The 26399-nt window shown below is 37.0% G+C and overlaps 4 protein-coding genes across 10 annotated transcripts; 3 read left to right on the forward strand and 1 right to left on the reverse strand.

Moving 5' to 3' along the window:
- Window positions 1-53: 53 nt before the first annotated feature.
- On the forward strand, window positions 54-2537 carry LOC145218115 (uncharacterized). 2 transcript variants are annotated; one of them, XM_080085514.1, is made up of 6 exons: window positions 107-937; window positions 1017-1133; window positions 1290-1346; window positions 1416-1517; window positions 1674-1793; window positions 2141-2537. In XM_080085514.1, exons 1-6 carry the CDS (start codon window positions 881-883, stop codon window positions 2174-2176), a joined length of 489 nt encoding a protein of 162 aa, XP_079941640.1. In that variant the 5' UTR covers window positions 107-880; the 3' UTR covers window positions 2177-2537. The 2 variants fall into 2 exon arrangements, with proteins under 2 accessions (XP_079941639.1, XP_079941640.1); XM_080085513.1 differs by lacking the exon at window positions 2141-2537 and having other exon boundaries at window positions 54-937; window positions 1674-2058.
- A 155-nt stretch (window positions 2538-2692) lies between these two features.
- On the forward strand, window positions 2693-5843 carry LOC145218114 (uncharacterized). Its single transcript, XM_080085512.1, has 7 exons — window positions 2693-2848; window positions 3191-3332; window positions 3509-3634; window positions 3845-3901; window positions 4119-4241; window positions 4499-4618; window positions 4690-5843. The coding sequence occupies exons 2-7, from the start codon at window positions 3225-3227 to the stop codon at window positions 4789-4791; spliced, it is 636 nt and encodes a 211-aa protein (XP_079941638.1). The 5' UTR covers window positions 2693-2848; window positions 3191-3224; the 3' UTR covers window positions 4792-5843.
- Window positions 5844-6232: 389 nt separating this feature from the next.
- LOC145218113 (all trans-polyprenyl-diphosphate synthase PDSS1-like) lies at window positions 6233-8883 on the reverse strand. Of its 3 annotated transcripts, XM_080085508.1 has the most exons (9): window positions 8784-8883; window positions 8448-8689; window positions 7979-8109; window positions 7761-7902; window positions 7574-7685; window positions 7409-7506; window positions 6983-7174; window positions 6631-6711; window positions 6233-6569 (listed from the first exon to the last, which is right to left on the reverse strand). In XM_080085508.1, the coding sequence occupies exons 2-9, from the start codon at window positions 8664-8666 to the stop codon at window positions 6429-6431; spliced, it is 1116 nt and encodes a 371-aa protein (XP_079941634.1). In that variant the 5' UTR covers window positions 8667-8689; window positions 8784-8883; the 3' UTR covers window positions 6233-6428. The 3 variants fall into 3 exon arrangements, with proteins under 3 accessions (XP_079941634.1, XP_079941635.1, XP_079941637.1); XM_080085509.1 differs by lacking the exon at window positions 6983-7174; XM_080085511.1 differs by lacking the exon at window positions 8784-8883 and having other exon boundaries at window positions 7979-8157; window positions 8448-8512.
- Window positions 8884-11213: 2330 nt separating this feature from the next.
- LOC145219190 (neuroligin-2-like) lies at window positions 11214-26373 on the forward strand. Of its 4 annotated transcripts, none has more exons than XM_080086583.1 (13): window positions 11214-11597; window positions 11949-12131; window positions 13854-14006; window positions 14507-14719; window positions 16171-16330; window positions 17001-17133; window positions 19033-19289; window positions 19939-20078; window positions 22129-22303; window positions 22863-23061; window positions 23472-23596; window positions 24681-24858; window positions 25334-26373. In XM_080086583.1, exons 1-13 carry the CDS (start codon window positions 11270-11272, stop codon window positions 26291-26293), a joined length of 3204 nt encoding a protein of 1067 aa, XP_079942709.1. In that variant the 5' UTR covers window positions 11214-11269; the 3' UTR covers window positions 26294-26373. The 4 variants fall into 4 exon arrangements, with proteins under 4 accessions (XP_079942709.1, XP_079942710.1, XP_079942711.1 ...); XM_080086584.1 differs by having other exon boundaries at window positions 19042-19289; XM_080086585.1 differs by having other exon boundaries at window positions 14507-14692.
- Window positions 26374-26399: the final 26 nt, after the last annotated feature.

Here is a 26399-nt window from a genome sequence, read left to right on the forward strand (position 1 = left end):
CTTTGATGAAATACCATAAAATTTGATAAAGGTATGTTTATTTTTTGACACAATTTCAGGGTAGAATGGGGGGGATTTTCCCTGTCGGTAATCGGGTTGTTTGTAAACAAAGTCGTCAGTGCTCGTCAACTTAATTACGAAGAACGTAGTTAAAACGGTAAAAACCTTTCAAACAAACTGGCGTCATTAATTTTATTAAGATTGAAAGTTCGGGTCATAGTAGTGTTTGTGATTGAAGTTGAACTGAACACAAGTAATGTGTTTGCAAATATGTTTAAGCTGATAGAGCTAACGTAGTGAACTTGTAAAGTTGTTTGATAAATAGCTCTAAACCAGGGGTGTGCAACCCGCGGCCCGCGGGCCACAATCCGGCCCGCTAAGCCGTTTAGTGTGGCCCTCAACAACACTCTGATTCAGAGCAAGTAAAATGCACATTTTAGCAAAAAAAACGGCTAGCTTTTTAGTAAATCTTCTTAGTTGCTATACGTAACAAGAATAAGCTAAACCAGCGCATGGAACTTAATTCATTCAGACTTACGGTATTCTATGCGCACTAGGTGCTTGTTGCGTTTCTTTACCGAATGTGACGTAATATACCTCTTTGTCTAGTTAACAATGACTTTGTTGTGAAAGGCGACGAAACTTACTTGCACCTAACATTTTAAAGTTGATTTTAAAAGCAAAATAAAACAAAACGCAGCGGTCTGGAAATAATATCTACATGATATTATAATGCAAGCCGTACCAACAGTAGGGTAAAAAACGTGTAAATACGGTACATGAAAACAATTGTGTGGCCCTTGCTTGATGTCCGAAATTGGTTATATGGCCCACCGACGAAAAAGGCTGCACACCCCTGCTCTAAACTATTGAAATTCTAATGATGTCAAATCAGGAGCATCAAAAGAAATTTTCAACTTCCTTCAAAGTTTTAGGGGTAAATATACAAATACGATATTTTTTATTGAAAATTATGTTTGTTCAGGTTTATTTCATGGTAAAATGTTGTTTTTTAGATTGTGGAAATTGCAATTGGAGCTATTTCTATAATTTGCGGAATTATTGCAATCACAACAGTTTCTCCTTACTTTACGTTTGCGTTGCTGGCCACTGGAATATGGTGTGGAGTTTTTGTAAGTTATTAACATTTAAAATTAACTTTTGATGATACCTGAAAGGCTTAAACAGTGTGTTTGCTAAATATGCTGCTAATTTGTTTATTTATAATGGAATGTCATTATTCTTCCATAAACTATTATTTGTTGTTTAAAAACCTTGATACTTTTCAGTTTATTGCTGCTGGCATTATTGGCATCATTTCATCAAGAAGTTGTAAACCATGTTCAGTAAGCTTGTTATTTTATTTTAATGTGTAAATGCGTGTTAACTTTTCGTACATATAATTTTGTACACAGATCATTGGAGGAATGGTTATGTCCATTGTTTCGGCCCTAGCTGGAGGGGTGTTGCTGGGAATGTCTGTTACTGCTGCAATACTTAGTTTCGGTGAAGAGGAGGTATCACTCATTTTTTAATGTTTGTTTTAAATCCCTTTGCATCATAAATTAATATGTTTGTCCTGTGTATTTAATGTAACATTACCATGATGTGTTACTATGTTGTGTCAAATGTGCATGTGAACAAAATACGTTACAATACATTTTGTTTTGCAGAAAGTCGATCTGATATGCCACGTTTTGCTGTGTGTTTGTGGTCTTACAGCTGCTATTGTATCAATTGTGCATGCTTCATATTGTTGTGCTGTTACCTGTTGTGCGAAGAACACATACAATGTGAGTACCATTAAAGGAAAAATGATTTTACCTAAACCTAACATTTTTTGTCATTTTATCACCAAAAAGGTACCATCCCAATGCTCCTATCAAAATCATATGGAAAAACTAGTTGTTGTAATGAAAACCAAACCTATAGTGAGATGTTTTTGAGCAGTCAAGCACAAGCATAGTTATTTAGGCTGCAGACAGTGCACACTGTTTCAACCTATATGGTCATATCAGTGCAGCTGGTGACCAGTGTGCACTGTCTGCAGCTAATCATTTATTGTTAATCATTTACCTAATGCTTTTACATAGATATTTATGTTTTTTGAAAGTTAACGAAACTAACTTGTGTTTTGCAGGGTTTACACATGACAACTTGCCATGAACAAGCATGATTACCAAAAACACAAGCTATCATTTTGCAATATTTCCCACATGAGTGTTACAAATCATATTGCTTTTTTCAAGAAGGTTTTACCTGCAGTGTTTAAGTTGTCCTTTTACTGTTTTGTATGCTTCTGTTTTTGCAATTTTCTGCTTATGCTTAAATTTCCTCAAATTTATGCTTTTCATATTGCCAAGAGTAGCCTTTTTGATGATTTTGTGTTTCAGCATTTTAAAGCAATAATTTTTGTACTTATGTCTAATTCGCTGCAGTATTGTTTGGCACTAACAACTGTATTACTATGTTAATCATTACTTTTCCATTTTGAACAATTGAATTCGTCATTGTTTAATGCAAACATCCTTTTCATATTTTGTGAAATTTTTGCGGCTGTGTTTTTGGTATTTAGAAAGGAAAACAGTTTCAGAGAAGAAATACTTTAAACAAATTTATTTGTTGCTAATCTTTGCCAAAAAAAGTTGTCAAAAAAATACATAGCAACTATATCGGGAAAGAATATGTAAGCGACGCAAGAAACGACAATGCGTGTTTAGGTGTGATCACGTGATGGTCACGGTTTATTGCAGCCAGACATAAACAGGTTTCGGCACTGAGACTGACGTCACGCTGCGTGCGAGTTTTGTTTCTCAGCTCAAAATCTGACTGTTGCCAACTTCTCAAGGTAAGTCATCATAAACAACAGTATTTTTCGCGGTTTTGTGTGTTTAGTAAATATGCTTTACTTTTCAATGTACAAAAGTAATCTCATGCACATTTTGATCTGTAAAAGCACCGCAAACTAAATGTTATTTGCAGAAGAAAAATCCTAGTTTTGTGCCACTTTTTAACTTTAAAATATACATATATATAAGTAAGCAAAAAGCACTGCAAACTAACTGTTATTTGCAAAACTAAATTCCTAGTTTTGTGCCACTTTTTAAAAAAATATATGTAAGTAAGCAAAAAGCACCGCAAACTAATGTTATTTACAAACCTAAAATTATAGTTTTGTGCCACTTTTCAGATTGTATTCTGTTGGTTAACAGCAACTGCTCATCATGGAAAACTGGAAGTTAACACAAGATCAGCCACAGATGATATTGGTTCATCCCATACCAGCTCCCGAAAAGACAAAAAAACACATGAAGATTTTCAAAATCCTAGGGGTAAAAAAGATATGCCTATCAGAGTACAGTTTTTAAATATAACTGCCATATTTTGATTGAAGAGCCAACACTTTAATTATGTTTAGACCTCATGCATATGTTTTGTTTATAATTGCAACTCAATAATTATTGTTTACTTATTTTGTGCTTATTTTTAACATCTATCTTTTTCAAAGATTATAGAACTTGTTGTTGGACTTATTTCAATTGTTTGTGGAGTCATTGTAGCTTCTACACCAACTGGATATTATAGTGTCTTTGTGTGGGGAACAAACGGAGCTGGAGTATGGTGTGGAGTGTTTGTAAGTTAGCTGTGTTTTGACGAAGTATAAATTTCAATTGATTAAACCGGTATTGTAACTTAGGAACACTATACACAGACTTGAAAGGAATATAATCAAAAACATAACTGCCACAGTAATTGTGTGCATTGAATACATCAAGCAGTATTGTAACTTATATTTATGGTAATTTGAATAATTGCTGTCTTTCAATCTCTGTATTTTTTACAGTTTTTAGTTGCTGGTGTCCTTGGGGTAGTTTCAGCAAGAAAATGTGAACCATGTCCAGTAAGCAGTATTGGCTTGTTGATTTTAAACTGTCATGATTTTGATAAACATATACATCACTTTTAACCCATCCATGTTTATGAATGTATTGCAGTGTATTAGGAAACACCTAATATGCACTGTATATTATTACAATTTTAATGAATTAAGTTCAAAGCAAATAGCACATGCCAGTATAAGTTGGATTTTGCTAAAGTAGCACATTTCTTTGTTGAAGGTAATTGGAGGAATGGTTATGTCAATCTTTTCATCACTTGCTGGTGGAGTCCTTGTTGGACTGGCAGTACCAGCTGTTATGACTATTATCTCACTTAATCCAGACTACAGTGGCCAAGAAGAAGTATGAAATAATACAATACTACTGTGTATTTATATGTATGTGCATTGTAACCGTACAGAACACCAATGTAAACAAGTTATTCTTACCGTTAGTTGAACTAAAAAGCAGTGAATTTGATAATGTTTGTTTGTTGTTTTATCAATAGTACACATCGGGTTTGTATCCATTTATTTGTTCATTTAACACAAATACTTGGGATTTGGTACCCATTTAGTTTAACAACTACTCTTATTGGCATAAACAATTCTTTTTTACAGTCAATTAGTCTTATTTGTCAAGTGCTCATGTCAATATGTGGATGTGTAGCCTTAATAGTCTCCATCACTCACTCTTCATATTGTTGTTCTGCAACATGTTGCAGGTACCTTCAAATCAATGTAAGTACCAAGATGTTGTTTAAACACCATTTCTACAGACCTGCCATAAACTGAAATAATTTTATTCACAGGGTGGTTCAGCATATTATACACCAGTTCAAGTCATTTCGCCTCAAGTAACTGGACAATTGCGGCATCTTTTAACAACTTCAACTGATCATGCAACAGCATAACACACCAGGACATTCTTTCCCAAATCTGTTTTTTACACTTGCATGTTTTCTTTGCACAAGGTGCCATCATTGTATGACTGACAGTGTAGTTTCTCATTTAGTGTATATTTTTAGTGGTGCTATTAAGTAACATGTTCACCTCACTTTTTATTACTTTTAGGCCAATCTTGTAGTTGATCATGTGCAGTGCTTTAGCCTTTTTTAAGCTGATACCTGTAAATTGTGTTTAATTACATGTGTATGATCCCCCTTTCACACCAGGTCAACAAATTGTTCTTGTTTACATGTTTTGTACATAAACTTTTCTCACTTCAGTCTTGTTTAACATGTTTGGTTTTAATTTTTGTCAGAAAAACAAGACAGAGGTACATTATGGTGGAGGAGTCTGCCTCTTTGCAAGTATATGAGAACATTTTCATTTTTAACTTTGTAATGTTAGTGACGTTAAGAACTGGTCACCTTGCACTTTGTTTAGTGTGTAGCGGTCATGATATTAATGTGCACAAAGTTTATGTTTAACGTTAGCATGTTGTTTGCAATAATGTTGCACAGCATATAGGGGAAGTGTTTAACCTCTTTATAACAGGATTTAAGTGTTGGTATTTCCGTTCTCATGCAAGTCATAAGATATTTTGAGTCACTTGGTTATTCTAGAATGTTCTGCACAAACATAAGGTGTTCGTTTATCATTACGCATACTTCCTCTTGTTTATACTGTCGTTTCCGTTTCAAGTTTAAAGTAGAACACAGCCGCTCGTACTTGAGAAGAAGCATAGCAGCTCGGTTAGAGAGCGCTATGACTTTATAAATTGCACCTTTGCCATAAAATGAATTCTATAAATTAAAGGAAAAAAGGTTTCACGCAATAGCCAATATTTTGCTCTACTATAAATAGCTTGTTTTCGACTTTGTCGCCGGTGAATTATGGCTCTTTTCTGGGTCTATTTTTGGTCTATTCTTAGACTATTTTTGAGTCTTCTAGTTTTATCCCATGTGGAGCTGATTTGAACGTTCGCCTTTAACGTTATTCAAGAATACAAAGAAAGAAGAGACATATGTGTGGCTGTTAATCAGTCAGCTGTTATTGAGATGCAAAGATCAGACTCACCAAACAATTTGCAATGAACATCATAGTTTACATTGTAGCCGCCTTTAACAAGTCGCCATCGAGGCAGGGGTGCCTACAAGTGAAACAAGATCTGAAGGGTCAGCCTTTTGAGCACTAGGCGAAAATGGCCAAAGGCAACATATATGTTGCAGACGTTATAAACAAGCCCTTTTTTCGGCAGCAACTTTGTGCATCTTTCTGCATAACATCCGTTAGCAAGAACGTGAATTGACGTTGGAAGCAATAATCGACAAGTCACAGCCACAACGGGAAAGCCCTGTCCTTTTTAGTGCAAAGCCTTTCAAAACAACATGTTTTTTGGTCAGTACGAAATGAGCAACTTTCCCGTTTTATTAAGGCACAAAGAAAATGCAACATATAGGTATTTTTCAAGGCCATCGACTGATAATGAAACTCCGTTTTCGGAACATACGATAAGAACGTCAAAACACTTTCTTTCGTTAGTACAGCTCATAAAACCAAAGTGCAGAATCGTCTTTCAAATTTTAATATCCCTGAAGGACGAAGGTCATTTACTCCTGTTAACGACCAAATCGGTAACTTGTATTAATGCGTCTTTTTCCGGGGACGGTTTTAAATGTTCCAAACAACGCACAGCGTCGTGGCAATACTGCGTAGCAAGTAACCGTGTATCTTCGATAGCTCCACTCTACAAAAGAACATTAGTAATTATAATTTATACAAGATAGCAGTTGTAAGTGAGCTCTTACATTTGCAACGAGTTTAAGAGCTTCTTCAACGTCATGTTTGTGCTGAAAACGGCGCAAAATCATGTCATGTAACAGTGGATGCTGTAAAGTGCAATACCGTTAGTTTAGGACTCAACACATAAACCTTGTACAAACAAACATTACTGTGCAAATGACATTGGAAAGAAAATGTACGTTGAACTGTAAACTTAAATGGCTTTAATGTATTAAGGCTCTAGCAGAAGAGTTAAACATTAGAAAAACGTTGGACTAGGAATTTGATGTAAAAGGTTTTACTTAGGATTCATTTTTGTGCAGTTTTTGTCTTATCTATACACTCCCAATAACAAGTTTTACAGCCTTAAGTTTATACCTTTTCACTTGCAAATAAAACGGGTGCTGTAGCAAGTCCTAATTTCAAGTCAGCAGCGGTAGGTTTGCCTAAGCTTTCAGAGGTAGACACAAAATCCAAAAGATCGTCAACTAGTTGGAATGCAATGCCAAGATTTCGCCCAAATTCGAAGGCAGTCTCTGCCTGTGCTTTGGATGATGACAACTGTACTGCCTAAGATTCATTTTATTATCACAGACAAATCGAGTTAAATGCATATCGTTTGTCTTATATTCTGTTTTATAGCATAACGAGTGTGAATCTGAAGGCCTATCACAAAAACTACTCTTGGCATTCTAATTTTTTGTGGTTAATTTGACAAAACCACTAGCAAATTACATATGTAACTAAACACAAATGACTGTAGTCAAATGAGAATTCACCATTTTCTACTGAATAGTAACTTACAGCTTTACAGCAGTTGGCTACAAGACTGGCTGTCTTTTTGTAGGTTTTCTTAAGGTATTGATTGAATGAGCCTTGGTTATCCTGTTGCATAAATTCTCCTGCAAATGTAGTCATGTTTACATGTAGCATATGGGGCACTTAACCACATTTTTAACATTAGTTTACCTCGAACTATATCTTCAATAACTTGGGAAATAGTTACAGTGACATTGGCATTGCCTATGCTTGATAATAAACGAGATGCATTAGAAACAACAAAATTTCCTGCCATTAGTGCCTGCAACGAAAAAAGTCGAATTTGCTTCAAGTCCACAAAAACTCACAAAAAATGTTTAAAAAGTGACCATCTCACTTTTCTATCACCACAAATTGAATTCACAGACATTTTCCCACGACGAACATCAGAAAAATCGACCACGTCATCGTGTATTAAACTTCCAACATGAATCATTTCTGATATTAATGCAACTTTTCTTTGGTCTTCTGATACGAAACTATAATACAGTGAGGATTACAGAACAGTTATGTCATAACTGATGAGAACTGCGAAGTAAAATATATACAACTTACCTTTTGCTAAAGTTGTGATAATTGAATGCACGAGAAACAAGAAAAACAATTCTAGGTCGTATGCTTTTTCCTTTGCCATCAAAATAGTAACAACACATATTTTGTAACATTCCTGGCTTTGAGTCCAGTATCTACAGAAGAACATTCATAATCATGTTTCTTTCGTTACTCACTTCCACCTATATAAGATAAAGTTGTGTGCAAAGATTGTTGTTCAGCATCTCAGTAAAAAATGTAAACAAATACATCTCTAAACTTTATACTGTACTTATGCAGAAATAGTTCTTCAGAATCATGTGGGTCCAATACAGACGATTTTAGTTACAGATAATCATGCACAACTGAAGCGTTCAGTACATCTAAATCTCATTCAATGTAATGAACATGACATACATTTTCGCCACTACCTTCAGTTTTAAAACAATTATCTTCCACTTTAAAGGTTGCAGAGTCTAACAAACAAACATACCTGGTTAATATCCTGGTGAATTCCTTGCAAGTCACCGTTCACATTGTTTATTAGATTGACGTTGTCTGTGTTGGCCGTATTTTGTTGTCCAGCACGTTGTGACAAGGGTCGGCTGTGAAAGCAGTAAATTCGTCTCCATTCGCTTGATCTTTTTATGTGACATTTGTGCAAGCGAAAAATGGGCCGGAAAACAACCCTTGGTGATAGGCCAACAAGCATTAGTTGAATGTATTAGTGATGGTCTGTAAAATACAAAAAAAACATGTTTTTGGTGCACCATTTTTACACTAAACTCCTGCAATGCACCACAGCTAACTAATATGCGCCAAATCGTACCTTTGTTATCCCAAATAAACTTAGTTTGCGAGAAAAGGGGCATATCTAACAACAACAACAACAACACCGTCCTTCAATCAAAACATGCTGTGACTTATGAATGACTTTATGCTTGTGCAACACCGCAAATAGAAATCATATTCATGTGCTGATATTTATCAACCAGTGTGACTTTAAGTGATTGACAGTTAGTTTTAGTTTTGGCGCCAGTTTGATTTTCATCGATGCTTTCTGTGAAAATACATGGCTAATAAAACTGTGGGTGGTAAAAGATATGGCGGAACTTAAACGGTGGATGGTTGCTGAAAACCGACGGGAATTGTTCTAAACATTTTGATACAAATTCTGTTTATTTGTGTCATCAAGTATCCTGTTAAACCAGGGTAAGTGCTTCATTCACTATCGTTTTGTCAGTAAACCTTGCACGTTGCAGCATCTTTGTTTACATGGTATTGAGTAACATTGCAGCCTGAATTTTTGTGACTTGTTGTTGAACTTCGTGAATCGTGATTCAGGGATGAAAATCTTTTCTAGCTTATACGCAAAGAAAATTTGTGAAAAGTCCTACCCGTTTGTTTCTTTCATTTTTATCCTCGGTTTTTCGATTTAAGCAGTGATCTCAACCCATTGGGAACCACTGGATTGGAGCAATGCCGCTCGATTATTTTGCTCAGGGAAACACCAGCGACAGAGAAAAGATAAAAATACACAACATTCTGAACACCGGGAGTTGCACTAACCAATTGGCCATTCTGGCGTTGACCAATCTTTACGTCACAGCAGATCCAGGAACTAAATAGCCTAGTGAAGTTGACCCAACTTACGCTATGCACTTTGATTAAAATTTTGAACCAAAATTAGCACCTAAACTCAAAACGGCGGTAAAGAAGCCCACCATTCGTTTGCAGGAAAACAAGCTTTGGTTTAGCTGAAACATGGTAGGTTTTTACAAACTTATGAAAAATATGTAAATTATATATTTTAATACGAACAAACGCTTAAAGGCATAGATTTGTAAATGGAACAAAAATTTTCAAAATGTGTTTATTTGGTCACAGCAAACCACTGTTTTCCTAATTACAAATCTGTGGTTTTGACCTTGTCTTGAGGTTACCAGTTTATTGACACAAAAAGGGGAAATGAACGCCCCAAAAATCGAATTTCTCTTTGCGATGTCCGAGATAAGTGCATTGAATCCATAAATCACTACGATCAGGGACTGCTTCTGGCAACGTTTTGTTTTCAATTTACTTTTTTCCAAATCCTTTCAAATGTGCCCCGACGGAATGGTAATTAATAATGCATCAGCCAAGTCCAGCCAAATGCGCTGCCGCTTGCAGGAGCTGAGCTGGATTCTTGGTCGTATAAATGCCAAACAAGATTACCATTGGAGTCACAATTTCGGTTTTCATTTGATTTTTTCTTGTGTGATCTCGAGGTAATCTGATTGTTTTGGACTTGGATAATTTAAGGTGCTTTTTCGACGCCTCAGTGATTGATACGAGGCAAAATTAGCTGATGCTAATGGCCTTTCCACGCTTTAAAGTTAGAAAGTGATTTATTTTCGTGCAAAAAAATGTCCAAGCTTGTTTTTAAACGAACTAATTCAAAAACGTCTTACCATAATTGCAAGTATGCTAAACAATTAAGCTTAGATATTTCAGGCCAGTTATTTCAAATTATGATGTGTATTTTGTTATATTTTTCAATTATTTGAAGTATAAAAAAACATAAACCTAAAAACGGCAATACTTTTGATAAACCTCAACGCTTTTTTAGACACTAAAAACATAGAATATGAAAGCAACAATCTGCAGAGACCTTGAAATAATTAGCGAACAGCGCGCTCCTCAAAGCCTGCGTTATAATCAGTAGCGCTGCCGAGAGGAGTCGCGCAGTTATTTCAAGATCATTAGTTGCGCGTGAATGAAAATTATCTTCAAATGTTCCGGGCATGGGCTGAAATCGATTACGCGATTTTGCCGTTCGATCCCGGGCGCACAGGGAGCTGAAGAGAGCGCGTGTGGAAGCCGGCGGCATCGACTTAGTTGTTGCGGCACTTCATTACAGCGCGCGGTTCTGGTCTCTAGCGGGATTGGAAACGTCAATTGGACAAAGAGATTAGGAGCTGTTGAAAGTGTGAATGCACAGGTACACTTAGGTAGTAAGCAATAAGTTGTGTTGAAAAGTTAAAAAAAGCAGGTCATTGCTCAGATAGCTTGTGGGTATGCACGTTTTTACGTCTTAATTGTGAGTTTATTAAAATAAAAAATAAGTGGTTGTTTTTAATGGCGCTGTGTTTAAGCCAAGAGCACAGTTTGCCAAAGTTTGTTTCGCATTGCATGGAATGTGTGGAAGCTGTATATCTTTATGTTACTTCAAAGCTCAAACAGCACAAATACGTTGGACTTAGTTTGTGACCAACCTAATTTGGACATTATTCTGCAGGTCGACTTTTCGTAAAATTGTATATCAAACGTATAAAAATGTCGTCAGCCTACACGTTGGTCGTAATTGCGGTGATGTCATTACAAAGCTCGGCTCTTGACTTCGAGCAATTCATGTCTCCAATGTACAACAACGATCAACAAGATCCCAGCAACAGAGGCTCATCACCACAAGGTAGACCAGTTGCCCAAAAGCTCAGATCTCAACCTGTTATCACGACATCAAACGGACAAGTCCGAGGCATGACCGTTCCAGTGGACAACGCCATACTTAGTCCTGTTGTTCAGTTCTTGGGCATTCCCTACGCTAAACCTCCGATCGGGAAACGGAGGTGGAAAAAACCCGAAGCTGCTCCGAAATGGAAAAGTAAGTTATGCTGAGTCATAACATAATACAAACAAAGTAAGCTTTGCTGAGTCACATCAACTTTGGCAAGCCTAAAGTCATCCACCGTTTATTTGGGAAATATATGTTTCACCAAACTAATAGGCGTTTTTAGTATTTTTTTTAGTCCAAGATTTGCTAAGAAGAACAGAACGTGTTTAATTGGTGATTACAGAGCATAGCAGTACAAAATCCGTTTTAATAATAACTAGTGATGCAATGAATCGTCCCAGACAAAACTGAACGAAACGAAATACAATTTACAATACTTTTTTTGAATTTATCTACTGCATATTATACATATATAGTATTTAACTGTTGCATGTGATTTAGATGTGCTTAACGCTACATCGTTCGGCCCATCGTGTCCGCAGTCCAACGGTGGTCCTCTACCTACTGTGCTGCTTCCTCTGTGGTTTCGACCAAGTAGAGCCTTCCGTGCTGCTCGACAAAGATCGATGAGTGAAGACTGCCTGTTCCTAAACATATATGTTCCAGCAGATCACTACACAATCGGTGCGTACTAATCAGTTAGTCTGTTTTTTGTTGTTGACTTTGTTCAGTGCATAAACAGATGTATGGTCACAGCGTGTACATCCAATTTTGCTTACGGCGTAATGAGGGAGTCCGTGTGTGTGCTTCACATTAACTGGTGTATGGTCACAGCGTGCACATGTAATGTTGCTCAAAGCGGGCTCAGGGAGCTTGTGTGAATGCCAGGACACGTGAAAACCTATGCTGGGGACCAACTGGTGTGTGTTTACAGCTTATACTTATCCAATGTTGGCTCTGGTGGTCCTTGGTCAACTAAGAAAGCTTGTTTAATGTCCAGACACAAAATGCGCACAAACGATATTGTGTGGCCACAGCGTGTACATTTAATTTTGCCCACAGTGGTCCTCGGTGTACCCAGTAGGCTTGTGAGCAGGTTTTTTTTAAGGTTTGGTTTGGGTGACCGCTAAGTAGTTTTAACAGACCGCAAGTGTTTCATTTAAATACCAAAAAATAGCCATATTTGCTTTTTGGGAAACCGCTGGAGAAATTTGAACACCTTCAAAAAACACTGCTTGTGAGTATGCCCAGATACATGAAAATCTATACACATAAACTGGCGTGTTGGCACAATTAGTACATCTAGTGTTGCTCACAGTGGTTCACAATGTACGAATAGAGAGGCATTTTCTTTGACCTTTTCGCAATTTAGATTGTGTAATTTTGCATTATTGTCAAGTTGTAACCATGACTCAATGTAATTAGGAAAGATAGAAATAAAAATATTTAAACCTCGTCTCAGCGTGGCTAAATGGCGCTGGTTTTCGCTGGAACTCCAATTCCCATTGGGCTTGTGTAATGGGTTTTAGAATTTGTCACACCGTCTGAGATTTGAATCACAGCTGTCGGAGTTCTGTCGGAAAACCGGTCACGCTTTTTACGTTAAACACATATCTGGCCCATCATTACATTCCCTCTCTAATCCCTCGTTTTTTGATGGCGACAAGATAGCAGCTAAACGAACAAGCCGTTTCGGTCGTGTATCCCTGCATGTTTTAGACGTTGCTGTTTTACATCACACAGACGAGACAAAATGTCACATCAATTCGTGTTCCATGGTTGAAAATTACTAATTAGTTATGACCTTAAGTTTCATTTTGTTATGTGGAGACAGTTATTATAATGCCAGATTTAATGTACGCGCTTCGTACAGTGGTCACAACTTCATCATTTATCTACTGCATTTTGTTTAAATGTTACTTTTTCGTGGCATCTTGTGAATAAATAATTCCGCCATTTTGCCACATAGAGGTTTTAACTAAATACTTTTGTATCTTAGCCCAATCTTATTTACATCTGTTTAAGATTGAGCAGCGTTTGATACAAAAGTGTATGACTTAACTTTCTTAAGGGGCTCTTCCATCCATTTTAGCTGTTTTAACTGCCCTTTAGTCCTTTACAATCACTCAGGGTGGATGTACATTTACTGTATATATTTTGCTGTCATGTTGCTTTATAGCGAACCATTTTAACTTTACCTCATACTGTATTGTAGCTTATACCCCAAAAAAATGTTTAGGACGTTTTGTTGTAGACTTAAAAAAATGGCAACTAGTAAAATCAATATAAATAATTTACTAGATGTAGAAACCAGAGCAAAGACCACATAACCACAATAGCACTTCTATGATAATGATAATTTCTATGATCTAGTTTTAAGGAAACAATTAACACTTTTGTTTGCAGAAGTCCAACCGAAACCCGAAAAACTGGCAGTGATGATATTTTTTCACGGGCACACATACTCGGAAGGCTCCGGAAGTTTGTATGACGGCAGTGTATTGGCCAGCTATGGGAATGTGATAGTGGTCACATTCAACTACAGGCTCGGTGTTTTAGGTAATCTTAGATTTACGAGACAAACTATATTTGACTATATGTCTAACCAAGGCAATAGGTATCGTATTTTTATTGTACATTTAAGCAGCTTTTTTTAAAAAAAACAGAAATGCATTGATAAGATATTGCACGATTAAAATCATACCACTCTTTATTTTATGTTGAATTTAAGCATTGGTTTCGATTTATAACAAGATAAAAGATAAATGTGTAGCGTTCAGTTATGATCCACTAATGGTGCTCACTGCTGTTTTTGCGCTCCAAACGTTTCAACCCTCAACTTAATTCAATATTTGGCTAACCTGTGTACCCCAATAGAACCAGTGTTGCTATGTATTCTTTCACCGAACGAAATAAACTCAACTCAATAGTAGGCAATAACCCGTGTACCCAATTAGAACCAGTGTATTTTGAACCATATTCGTAACACTTATAGGCGCGCTGTATACAGTTTCTTTAAAACCACTTGTCAGTTCCATAATTTTTCTCATCTCCAACAGGTTTCCTTAGCACATTAGACAGTGCGGCTTATGGTAATTTCGGCTTATGGGATCAACTCGAAATGCTGAGGTGGGTTTCTGCGAATATAGAAAAGTTCGGCGGCGACAAACAGCGGATCACGGTGTTTGGTTCGGGTGCTGGGGCAGCAAGCATCGGGATGTTGATGCTTTCCCCTCAGACCGAAGGTAACCGGAAGGGCAACGTATCCGAAGGTACATCAATCACAGATTGTATGTACGAGCGAATTTCAGTGGTCTTGTTGTTTCTTAAAGCATGTTGATGTGAAGTGGAAATGTCCGTTCAACATTGCATGAAAATATAAGAACTGCTGAATAAGGTAAAATATTTTTTTTCACTATAGTTCCTTTCATGTTTAGCATGTTTGGTTTGTAACTATAACCCAAGAGTGACAAACTTAAGGCTTATGCAACTAATTACAGCGCTAAAATGAGTTTCTTTAATTCTGAAGCTCAATGTTGGTGAGGTATTAGAAAAGTTTACCTGTTACTTTTTAAGTTTATCCTGAAGTGATCAAAATGTTTAGCAAAAGAACAGTACTTAATTTTGGCTACTAATTACAATGTTAAAATGTTTTTCCTTTAATGTTAAAGCCTAATGTCGGTTCAAATAAACTTTTGCGCCTTAAAATTTGGGATGTTACTTGTGTAAAATAAATTTTAGTGCAACGTAAGCTTAACGAGTTTCAAAACAAGTGGTATATTTGATCTTTATGATTTAAAACTCAATTTATATTCGTTTTGATTTGGTAACATAGAAAAATTACACCTTCAGACATCGTGGCAGATGTATGCATATTTTACTATCTGAATTCCCTATACAGTTTAGTTGCTCTACCTGGTTATTCTTAAAGAAACAAACGGACAAACTAATTGTATGCTTGTCTCGGCCGTTGCACGCTTCTTTGCGCTCCCAGCGGGTCTTTTACGGTCGTTGTGCGACGCTTAAATATTAATGAGCGCTAAATGCGATTTCATGGATGTTGGTCGTCGATTTGCAGAACTAAGCGTTCAGGCTTCCGGGCTCTGGACTCAGGAGTTTCGAGGCTATTTATGTTCGTCTGTGGACAAGCAAGGCCCCAATGCCTTTACTCTGAATCAATATGCGTTTTAGTAATGGCATGGTATAATGGGTTAAAATATATCTTTGTCGTGTAATTTATAAGGAGCAGAGCCTGTTTACGAAGTTGGGCGGATTGTAACAGACGCACGTTTTTACTGTTTATACATATCTACAAGTTGTTTTTTCCTTTTGCTTAAAATTAAGATATTATGCGTAAGTTGCCCCAAAAATTAAACTTGAAATTGTTTATTTACGTGTTACTGTATAATATAGGTAGCAAATTATATGCAAGCTTAAAATACTTTCTACTCTGTAATTTAATTTAAGTCACTTTTCCACTGTATCTATTCGTAATGATCAATCTAAGAAAATTAAATCCTTTCCGGCTCCAAAAACTATACATGACCTTTGAGCAACAGCATATAACTTATATGTAAGCATTAAATGGTGTAAGTCTTATTTTTTGTTGTTTGAAACGTTTTGTTGTGGCAGCACGTTGCATGTAAATGTTTATACATGTGTGTATGAACCAGTTGTAACGATGACTTTAAATAATGAGAATATTTTTTACGCAATTGTGTAGGATTTTTTAAGCGAGCCATTCTACAAAGTGGAACCGCACTTGCTCCATGGGCTATCGTGAAGAAACCTCGCAAACATTTGACTTTGCTATCGAGATTGTTGAATTGTAATAACTCCACTAAATCGGCCATGGTTGCATGTCTTCGAACAAAAACTTGGAAGTAAGTGCTGTAATTTAATCATAAACATAACTGCCAAACTTGTGTATGTAGAATACATCACGCAGACGTTGCAATAATCACTGTTGTCATCATCAGTGCAGGTTGTCAATCGAGCTGTAGAATACAGTATATAAAGCACTTAGGATAAAATAGTTTTATATGTTCTATCTTCCTTGGCAGTTATGTATATGATTAAATTACTCCTTAAGTCCGTGTATAGTGTTCATAAGTGTTATAGTGTTTTACACTGTGTGATAGCGTTTGAGTGAGAAATCAGGCCCGAGTCCGGTTTTATTTCAATCTTTAGCTGAACCCGCCCAACTTTTACGTCTAGTGTTTAATGCTTGGGTTTGACAACAATAAGGAATTCAAAAAAAGTACAATGACCTCCTATCATGCTCTGTGTTTTTTTTTCATTTAGAAATAAGTTTCCAAACCCGAACGAAAGAGGCATTGACAAACGGGCATTTAAACACACTTAAAATCAAATAGGACTTTCCGCAACATAGTTGTAACAATTTTTAAGTGAAACAAAAACTATAGAAACGACCGAAATGCGCATATATTAAACGATTAATACAGATATATATTTTTATTTCTGTACAAGAAACATGCGCAGTGCTGTGATAAGTTAACACATATGTTATTTCAAGTCTTACTTTCGTTACAGCGAACTGGTGTCTGTAAACGTAAAACCGGAGCCATACAACTTGGCTTTTGGTCCGGTGGTTGATGGACCTAGTCGACTTTTGTCAGAAGCTCCTGCCACGTTGATGAAACGACACGAACTATTGAATTACGACGTAAGTTGTCAATTGTAGTTTCTTGTTCTTGCACGCCGTATTTTTAAATATACTATAACCCCAAAGCACCAAAGGTATTTTGCACATGTAAAATCTAGAAACAAAGTTTTCTCAAAACAATGGTTACCCGGTGGTAACTCTTATTTGCATCATAATTTGAAACCCAGTATCGGTATACCATAATTTTCTTGTGTATGATGTGAGCTTTATAGTTTATCCCGATACGTACTGCAAATAGTTCAGCTGAAACGTCTTTTGCACAAGATCTCTAAACAAACGCGAAAGAAAAAAAACTGTAGTACGGATAAAAAATGTTACGGCAAAAACGTAGTTAAATGTGGCCAAAAATCGGTACTGATTTCGCGGACCAATCTTGATTCTTGATTTAGGAAAATCCTGGGAAATAAAGTTTAATTCACTCCATCAACACACGTATTTAAATCATAAAGCAAACGTATTATTGGCAGTTCTACGTACTGTTCAACACTAAACTTCATATTATCATTTATACCAAAACAAAATATTGCAGTATTAATTTTGCCACCTTTTTTCTGTTAAAAAGGTTGATTTGACTCGTTGGGTTATTTTTGTAGTTCAAGTGATGCATTAAATTATGGTGCGTCAGCGCTAAAACTGGTTGAAAAGAAAATCCCTTTAAATCAGGCCATGGCCTCGGTTTTTGTTGCGCTATTTTTTCTTAATTAGATCGATATATATCTTGTTGCGAGCCCAAAGTCCGATATACACAAGCAACTCCAGCACGCCAATATAAGCACCACCATCGATTATTTGGTGAAACTCTTACAGCTTAACAAGAGCTGCTGTAAACGTTTAAAGATGGCTGATAGGCAACTACCACCTCATACGTGGACACTAACCCTAACGTAAACAGTTGGCTTTTTCGACAGATTACATGAAGGCTTTGACTTCCAAAAATGAACATAGAAACTTGTAACCGACAAAGTTTGGGTTTCGTATAGTTTCAAAGACCTAACTTTGCCCTGACAAGCCATTCATTTTACACATAAAGAATTAAGTGAATTTATTTCAGTGAATATAAATGTGCTTACAGGTGCTGACAATACCTATACACTTAGAAGAGAAAATACTTATAGCGTTTAACATTTAACACATACAAAACGGCTATGTATGTTTTATTTTAAGTTATATATGTAAAGATGTGTTTCATTTTTTTTTCACTAAATAAACAAGTTTACTCAAAAATATACTTACAGTACACCCACAAGAGAGAAAAAATATAAAAACGTTTGACTTTTAACCCACAAAACAAGTGCCATGTGTTCCCTTGTCCTGTTCATAATGCCGTAAATAATTCCCTGCCAACACAATACAAGTCTCGTCTTTCATTATCGCGGTCAAACAGGAAAATATAATTAGCAGCAGTGTGAACGTATCAACTTCAATTAGTTGGATTCGAAGGTGGCAGCTTGTAAAATTAAGCCGGGAATCGATTGAATTACTACACAAGATATTTTCTATACACACTGTCATTTGGGAGTTACAACATAAATTCTTTCTTAATCTTTACAAAATTGATTATTTGAACGATACTGTATAAAATAATTGTTTTTCTTTTTTACATGTGTACTGCAAAAAGGGTATTTGTCTATGAATCTCACTTTGTGAATATTTATGTGAAGAATTTTGAGTAATTTATACTAAAATTAATCGTAGTACGCCAGGCTAATTAAAGGCGTGATACCGAATCGTTTCACTAATTCCCATTGTACTATGTTTATCTTAACAACCAGCACATTATCTTAACATTAAAATTCAATAAATCCATAATTCCAATCCTCTTGACTTTATCGCACTTTGAAATGTCCCACAGCCGGCTGACACAAAAACGCCGCCGACAGAGTAAACCTATATTTAAAGCCGTTTCAGGTGATGATCGGCGTGTCTGAGGGCGAAGGATTCGGATACGTTCAGGAGCGCCTAAATGTGGAACCGGATCGGTACACAACAGCGGGTAGATCCTCAATTGCTGGGCGAAACACGCAGACAATTTACCAACCCAAGGATTTTCACATTGACGTGAAAAAATACGTGGACGCTTTTTACGACCAAAGCAAAGTGCCACTGAATGTTGTGGAGGACGTGGTACAGTTTATGTACACTAACTGGATTGACCAGTAAGTCGGAAAGTGCTTTATTTGGGCCAATGGTTCTCAACTCGTTTCGGTCATGGACCACCAATCCAATTAAATGAATATCGTGGACCAATCCATTGTCCAGTAAGGATAAAAAAGCATCCACAACATGCATGTTGGCTTAAAATATATTCTTTCAATACAGAATTTTATTTTAAGGAGAGATAACTGATAACAACAAATGGCCAATAACTCGAATAAGCTTTTTCGTACTGAATAGTCAATAAATTATATGCAATTAGACTATTTCCATTTTAACACTAAATATAGTTAACGTCCTGTGGACCACCCTGTAGTCATCATAGACTACTGGTGGTCCATGGACCTCCAGTTGAGAATCACTGATTTTGACCAATGGTTTTCAACTGCTGGTCCATGGGCCGCACTGAATTTTAAGGTGGTCCGCAGGACCTTAACAAAAGCATCAAGCCAATAAATGTTGTTGGATTGCTACGCTATAGTCAAATACGGGCTATGTCTTGTCACCAGCTGCACTGATGAGACCTTATAGGCCGAAACAGTGTGCACTATCTGCAGCTTTCTTAGCCATATTTTATGCCGATATACTGACCAATACTCTTTATTTACAATATGATTAAATGTTGAGGTAACCGATGTTCTGTTTTACCAGGAGGGACCCAGACTTATTGAAACGTTCTTTGATGGATTTGTACACAGACCGACAATGGGTTGAACCAGCTGTACAGGTGGCCGAGATACAAAGCGATTTAAAGCATGCAGCTTATTTCTACACATTTTGCCACCAGCCAGGTATGGACTTATAAGGCAGCTGTTTATAAATCTTCTGACGAAATGGTTTATATTATTACCGAAAAAGACTTAAATTTTGCTGACGTTTCGCCCACAAGAACGGTAGGGCTTCTTCAGAGCAATTAAGTGAAATATTGCGAGTGTCAGCTTTGATATGATAGTTTAAATTAGGGCTGTTATCAAACAAATAATTATTTGATTATTTGAAATTTTTAATTATTTAAAAATTTATCAAATAATTTTTTACACATTTCAAATAATTAAATGATTTGTTTCTATGCAGTAAACCTCGATATATGTGCAAAATCAATTTACTTGAACACATTGGTGACATTTTTATGAAATTGCGGTTACACAGAGGCACTGCAACATATGTTTTCAGCCTTATATTAATGTTCAATAACCCATTCCCCCAAAAATGCTAGACAAAAAAGCATGACAATTTACTGTTCATTCCAGTATCAGTTACACCCAGGAACATTAAAATGATTCAAGCAAGTGAATAAAATGTAATAGATCACAATTCAATTAAGCAGAGTATCCAAACAAAAGCTGTTCAAATAAAGTGAAAAAATACACACGGTTTTTGCCGAATTACGGAGAATGACTGAAGCATATCACTATCTAAACTAATTTGTTATTTTTTGAACAGAAAAAAGAAGTAGCCTAGATTTAATGACTAGCTATGAGAGCTTAAAAAATTTGTTTGGTAATTTTAACCATCTTATTTATATATTTATTTAATAATGACTCTTGGGCCTTAAGTATCTGGTATTCTAAATTATTTGAATGATTTGATTATATTTGATTTGAAAGGAAAAAAATTATTTGATTATTTAAAAAATTAAAAACCTTTATTTGATAACAGCCCTAGTTTAAATCAAGGGTCGGCAACCTTTTTTCCACTGCGGACCGGTTTGAAACTGAAATTTTTATCATGGACCGGCCTTTAAAATCACAAATGTTCAGCACTGAAAACTCATTACAGTTATTACAACTTTGATTCAATGTGAACCTGGATCAAGTTATATGCGGCCCGGTAACAAACCAAAAACTACAATTTACATTTACTAAACCCTATAGCTTTTTCCCTTATCACGACAAGGCGCTCTCCCCTCCCAATTGTCGCCACGCCTTTATGAGATCACAGAGGAAAGGTCACGTGTTGGTAAACACAGGGCACGCGTGACGTTGACAAAGTGGAGGGGAAATTATGCCGTCACAACCGAAAACTTATCGATTTCCGGCAAAGCCCGTTAAGTCTCACCGGAGACTTGCTTTGTGGACTGTAGCTTAAAATGAGATGCTGAGAGATGGGTTATTTTCGCTTGGTGAACATTGCACTCAAACAGTGGTTTTAACTTGTTTCGTGTCATGGACCACCGGCCCAGTAAAAATAATATCGTGGACCATTTCGTTTTGGAGCAAGACTAAGCATACGAAACAACCATTTGGGCTTGAAACATAGTTATTTAAAAACAATTTTCATGAAGTGAGATACAATTATTAACAGCTAACATTTTGATACTCTTTCGAAATATATTATGCAATCATCCCTAGTTTATCAACAAATTTCGTGGACATCCTGTGGACCACCTAAAAAGTCATCATGGACCACCAGTTGAGAACCACTGCACTAAAACAATCACTAAGCCGGAAATAGCTGCGTAACATTAAAACGTTATGGAGCGCAAAACAATGAAGGGCACAATTGCTGGACAGTGGTTGAACGCACTGCATCTACACTGTATTAAAAGGCAAATATTTGAATCTAATGCGCTCTGTGCCTTTTCACCTTTCTGAAGGTTCTGGGATTGACCGGACTTGGGTTAAGCCGTAAATAGCTGCGTAACATTAAAACGTTATGGAGCGCAAAACAATGAAGGGCACAATTGGTGGATAATAGCTGAACGCGCTGCAGCTACACTGTTTTTTTTTGTTTTTTTTTTTAGTTGGCAACCCTGATTTTCGGGCCACTTATAAAATGTGCAAACAGGCCAGCAGACCCTTATTCCGGCACTGAATCTTAATGCTCTCTACCTTTCTGAAGGTTCTGGAATAGACCGGACTTGGGTAAAGGCAGGCCATGGAGAGGAATTACCTTTTGTGTTTGGTGCCCCGCTGTTGGCAAACGGTTATCCACTCTTTCCGTATAACTTCACCAAGAATGATAAAATCATTGCCACAGCTGTGATGAGATACTGGACCAACTTTGCACAGAACGGGTAGGAAGTGTTGAGATCTTTATCTTTTTATGTATAAGTTGTTGCAGCCAGGCATAATGTATACACAAGTATTGCTCTTCCAGCAGTTTTATAACCAACGTTTCGACGTCCCATACGAGACACCTTCATCAAGATAATGGCATATCTTGAAACACAAACTTCTTTCAAGCAACGAAAGCATTAAAACAGACACTATTTGCTGATGTAAACTTTTGCGTACTAAATCGATAGATAAAATAAAACAAAAACAGAAAAAAAACTTTGTTTGTTACAATTTTAATTCGTTTAAAAGTCCTACTAATGGACGCTTTTAAGGATATTTGGTGTAAATCGATACTTAAAGCAAGAAGTCGAAACCACACTAAACTAAATCATTTGTTAAAAATGCGATTTTACGTTGAATTTTTAGTGATTTTTACTTTTTATTGATTAATTCGGGTGTTTAACCGATTTTTGTCTTTAGTGTGGCATATTGCAGAAGTATCGTTAAATCTAGCCTTCGGTGGGATTCGAACCCACGACAGGAGTTTAATGATCAATATTCATTTTCTACATTCAGGGACCCAATGGTTGGAAAAAAGCAAAAAGCTCAGTTCTTGGTTGGGATCGGTAAAAACTATTTCCAGAATATAAAGTGGCCTCGATATTACAAAAGTGATCGAAGGCATCTGAGAATTTCTACCAGTCCTGCTCTGGAAAGTCACTACAGGGCACAGAAGGTCGCATTTTGGCGCTCATTTCTACCCCGTCTCACAGGGGTAAGATCTTTGTTAACTACGTTAATATGTCACACGTTTGGAAATGTTTATGTCCAGGCTAATATCAGTTAGCTGTCGTGTTCAGAACAAATATACTTCACTTAAGCATCTTCAGTGTCTTATCCAAATAGAATTGTTACAAGAATGCTACGTTATATGCCTGACGTAATGTCACAACAGACTACAGGAATCAGTCTGTGTTAAATGCAGGGTGGTGACCGGGGAACTGTCTGCATTATCAAATATAAGTTTCACCATTTGAACTTGCGTCAAAATATAATGACTTAAAATCTATTAGTTTATCAGTCTTTAAAACTTGTAGTTTATGGGAAAAAACTTCGGTATATAATTGATGCAAGTCTACATGAGACCCAAGTCATTAACATTTTTCACCATTTAAACTTATACAGTCATCATGTGGTCCGGATGTGGAATGCGATAACTTCCCATTGTACGAAGAACCAGTGGATTTTTCACCGTTCAACAATTCAATCCAGCCTCTACAGCCAGTAACATCGACATGGACTCCTAACGAGTAAGTTTTTGCAGCTAATGTTACTGTTTTATCTCAGTCCAAGCAGTAAGCTTTACCCGGGGGTCAGTTGCGTTACAGGAAGCGGGTAAAAATGACTTTTTGTACAGTCAACCAATGAGGCTAATGGTAGAAATGTGCAAATTAAGAGCTTATGTGTCTGACTTTTTTATCCGTTATTTTTTGTGAGAGCAACATAGAAACTTTTGTGGTTCAAATTTGAATGTCGAACGTGTGTGGAGGATTGGGTAAATGAACGTTTATTGTGCGTTCAATCGTAGATACGATTTCAGTAAATAAGTGCAAAAGTTTCAAAGCCTGATTTATAGACATCCGATTTTGTTTCGACTTTAGAACCTTCCTATAGCGACTTACAATAAATGTTTCAATGTTTTTGCGCTCTATATAACGTTCTAACGCAACGCAGCTATTTACGACTTGGTGATTGTTTTTAGTGTAATTGTGTCTCTATGTTTTCTTTCAACAAGCGAAAACAAGTCGATTCAATTTAATTTAACCTAATAGTGGTTAAGAAGGTTTGTTGCCAAGTGTCTAATTTGTCTTGGGTCATTGAAAGATGTTGTGCTGGTTTATTTGATTTTTTATTTGCAACTGCTCTCATTATTCGGTGTCTTTTGCTATTAAATCATAATAAATAAAAGTGAGATTAATTCAGGGGTACAAACGCCACACAACCGCAACGTCCTTAGTTGACAAACTTAAGCAAATTTATATGTAAACTATTGCTGTCATGTACAGTGTTTTTTTAAGGTGTTTTGTGGGACCGAAACGGTACCCCAAATTTCTCCAGCGGTTTCCCAAAAGCAAATATGGCTATTTTTTGGTATTTAAATGAAACACTTGCGGTCTCTTAAAACTACTTAGCGGTCACCCAAACCAAACCTTAAAAAAAACCTGGGTCATGTATATTATCAAGTTTATAGAGCTCTTCTGGTGAATGTATTTTTATTCCGACGTTTCGACATCATTTACAGGTCGCCTTCATCAGGGTTAATAACGATGTATGCGCGTATAGTACAGTGCGCGTTTGTCAGAAGATCTCTATAAAAGCAAATTTAATTCACAGAAAGAGCATGAGATCTATAAACGGAGCAACACCGAAGAATCCTTCAGCTTCAGACGGCACTGGCCTCTCACTCCAACTTAGTATAACTCTTGCTGTGGGGTTCGTCCTTTTGTTTGTCAACATTATCGCGTTTGCCGTTGTGTCCTATCACAAGGAACGGGACAAGTTTAGGATTGAGGTAATTCATCTGGGACTTGAATGGAAAAATAATGGTTTTAGTTATTCTGCGTTTTTAGCTTCTTTTTTAACAGTAACTTTCGTATTAAACTATTAACACACTAATATCGCATGTCAAAAAAACTGCTTAGATCAGTGGTGGGATTCAGCCGGTTTGCACCGGTTCTATATAGAGCCGACTCACGAAATTTTATGAGATCAGCGAACCGGTTAGCATTACTGGTTATTGTAACAGAACCGACTGACAAATAATTTGCATCCAACCACTGGTTTAGATGTATGCATTTCAAAGCATGTTTTAATTTGAGGTAATTGCACGGCCACTTAAAAACCTAGTCACGATCTACCTGTTCAAAGTATACACAAAAAACTTGTATTTGTCTAATTTGGGGTATGTCGCTTTAAAACCTCTCTGTCAAAATGCACCCTACGAAAGACCTAGTGGTTTCGTTATATCAAAACTTTGTATTTAACAGAAACTACAATCTGAGTTGAAGGCCTACAGACAACAAGGAACTGATTTTAAGATTTCCCGGCCGCTGGCAAGCGCTCATACCACTATGGAGTCCTGTGTAGAATCGGAAATCGAGGCAGCTGCTAGTGGAGATACTCAAACCTTTATGAAAACCAACGGTGTAAACATTCTACGACCTAAAGTCAAAATAGCAAGCAATGGCGAGCACCTAGAACAACTCGTGCCTTTGACCAACCCCAAGGGCGGACATAACAGTTTAACGTCGCCGCCAAAAGGCAAAGAACACCTGGATACTCCATCACAGGGTAGTGGAATGCGTTTTAAGTCTATTAGTCCTCGCAAGGGTGGCGATGGCGCTATGACTGAAGTTTCAAGTGTAGGTTCTATAAGTGATGTGGCTTTCATCAGCAACTGTGCCGATTGCAATGGAGTTGCGCCTGCTTACTGGAATCGTGGAGACGGAAGTTGTGACAAAGAAGACCCGCGGCCGCTTGCTAGCATAGGAGAACGCCAGACTTTACCGTTTCCATCACGACAAAGCTCTCATCAAACTGTCCGCTATATGCCACAGATCGGAGAGACCAGCAAGGCTCGTTATAATGACCCAGTGCGTTGCCATTCAGCCCTAGGTGCGTGTTATAACCGCGGAGAGACGGACCCGTGTCGGGAGCAAGTTTGCGAAAGCAGTGAATCTGAATTTAACCCAGAAGGATTCCCAAGATCGCACTCATCAAGAGGTCAACAGCAGTTAATGCCTTCAGCGCGTAGTAGGATAGCCAGTTCGGCTTTAAACCTGGCCCAGACGTCCCTGGAACCAAGCGTATGGCCTTCTACTGTTCCTAGACCGAAGTTTTTCGATGGGAAAGCAGATACCCTGCCACCGCCCTTGTATAGAGAAGTTGCTGCTATGTCTGCCCCTGTTACCGCTACCGGTATTCGCTCTGTCACTACCAAACTTTGAGCTTCTAGTTCTGCTGTCCACTGCGTTGTAACATGTGCTTCTCTCTTTATTTTGCGTGAAATAAAGTTGCTAAGATGCTATCTTACCTTTTCTTACGCCACCAGCA

Source organism: Phallusia mammillata, chromosome 3 (assembly GCF_965637545.1).
Source record: "Phallusia mammillata chromosome 3, kaPhaMamm4.hap1.1, whole genome shotgun sequence".
Classification (NCBI taxonomy): Eukaryota; Metazoa; Chordata; class Ascidiacea; order Phlebobranchia; family Ascidiidae; genus Phallusia; species Phallusia mammillata.

Coding starts and splice junctions, on each gene's coding strand:
- LOC145218115 (XM_080085513.1), top strand. CDS start 881: ATGATGTCAAATCAGGAGCATCAAAAGAAATTTTCAACTTCCTTCAAA. Junction 1,347..1,415: donor GAAGTTGTAAACCATGTTCA/GTAAGCTTGTTA, acceptor TTTTGTACACAG/ATCATTGGAGGAATGGTTAT. Junction 1,518..1,673: donor TTAGTTTCGGTGAAGAGGAG/GTATCACTCATT, acceptor TTTGTTTTGCAG/AAAGTCGATCTGATATGCCA.
- LOC145218114 (XM_080085512.1), top strand. CDS start 3,225: ATGGAAAACTGGAAGTTAACACAAGATCAGCCACAGATGATATTGGTT. Junction 3,635..3,844: donor GAGTATGGTGTGGAGTGTTT/GTAAGTTAGCTG, acceptor TATTTTTTACAG/TTTTTAGTTGCTGGTGTCCT. Junction 4,619..4,689: donor GCAGGTACCTTCAAATCAAT/GTAAGTACCAAG, acceptor TTTTATTCACAG/GGTGGTTCAGCATATTATAC.
- LOC145218113 (XM_080085508.1), bottom strand. CDS start 8,666: ATGCTTGTTGGCCTATCACCAAGGGTTGTTTTCCGGCCCATTTTTCGC. Junction 7,507..7,573: donor TATTGAAGATATAGTTCGAG/GTAAACTAATGT, acceptor CTACATTTGCAG/GAGAATTTATGCAACAGGAT. Junction 6,570..6,630: donor CTCTTAAACTCGTTGCAAAT/GTAAGAGCTCAC, acceptor GTTCTTTTGTAG/AGTGGAGCTATCGAAGATAC.
- LOC145219190 (XM_080086583.1), top strand. CDS start 11,270: ATGTCGTCAGCCTACACGTTGGTCGTAATTGCGGTGATGTCATTACAA. Junction 11,598..11,948: donor AGCTGCTCCGAAATGGAAAA/GTAAGTTATGCT, acceptor CATGTGATTTAG/ATGTGCTTAACGCTACATCG. Junction 12,132..13,853: donor AGCAGATCACTACACAATCG/GTGCGTACTAAT, acceptor TTTTGTTTGCAG/AAGTCCAACCGAAACCCGAA.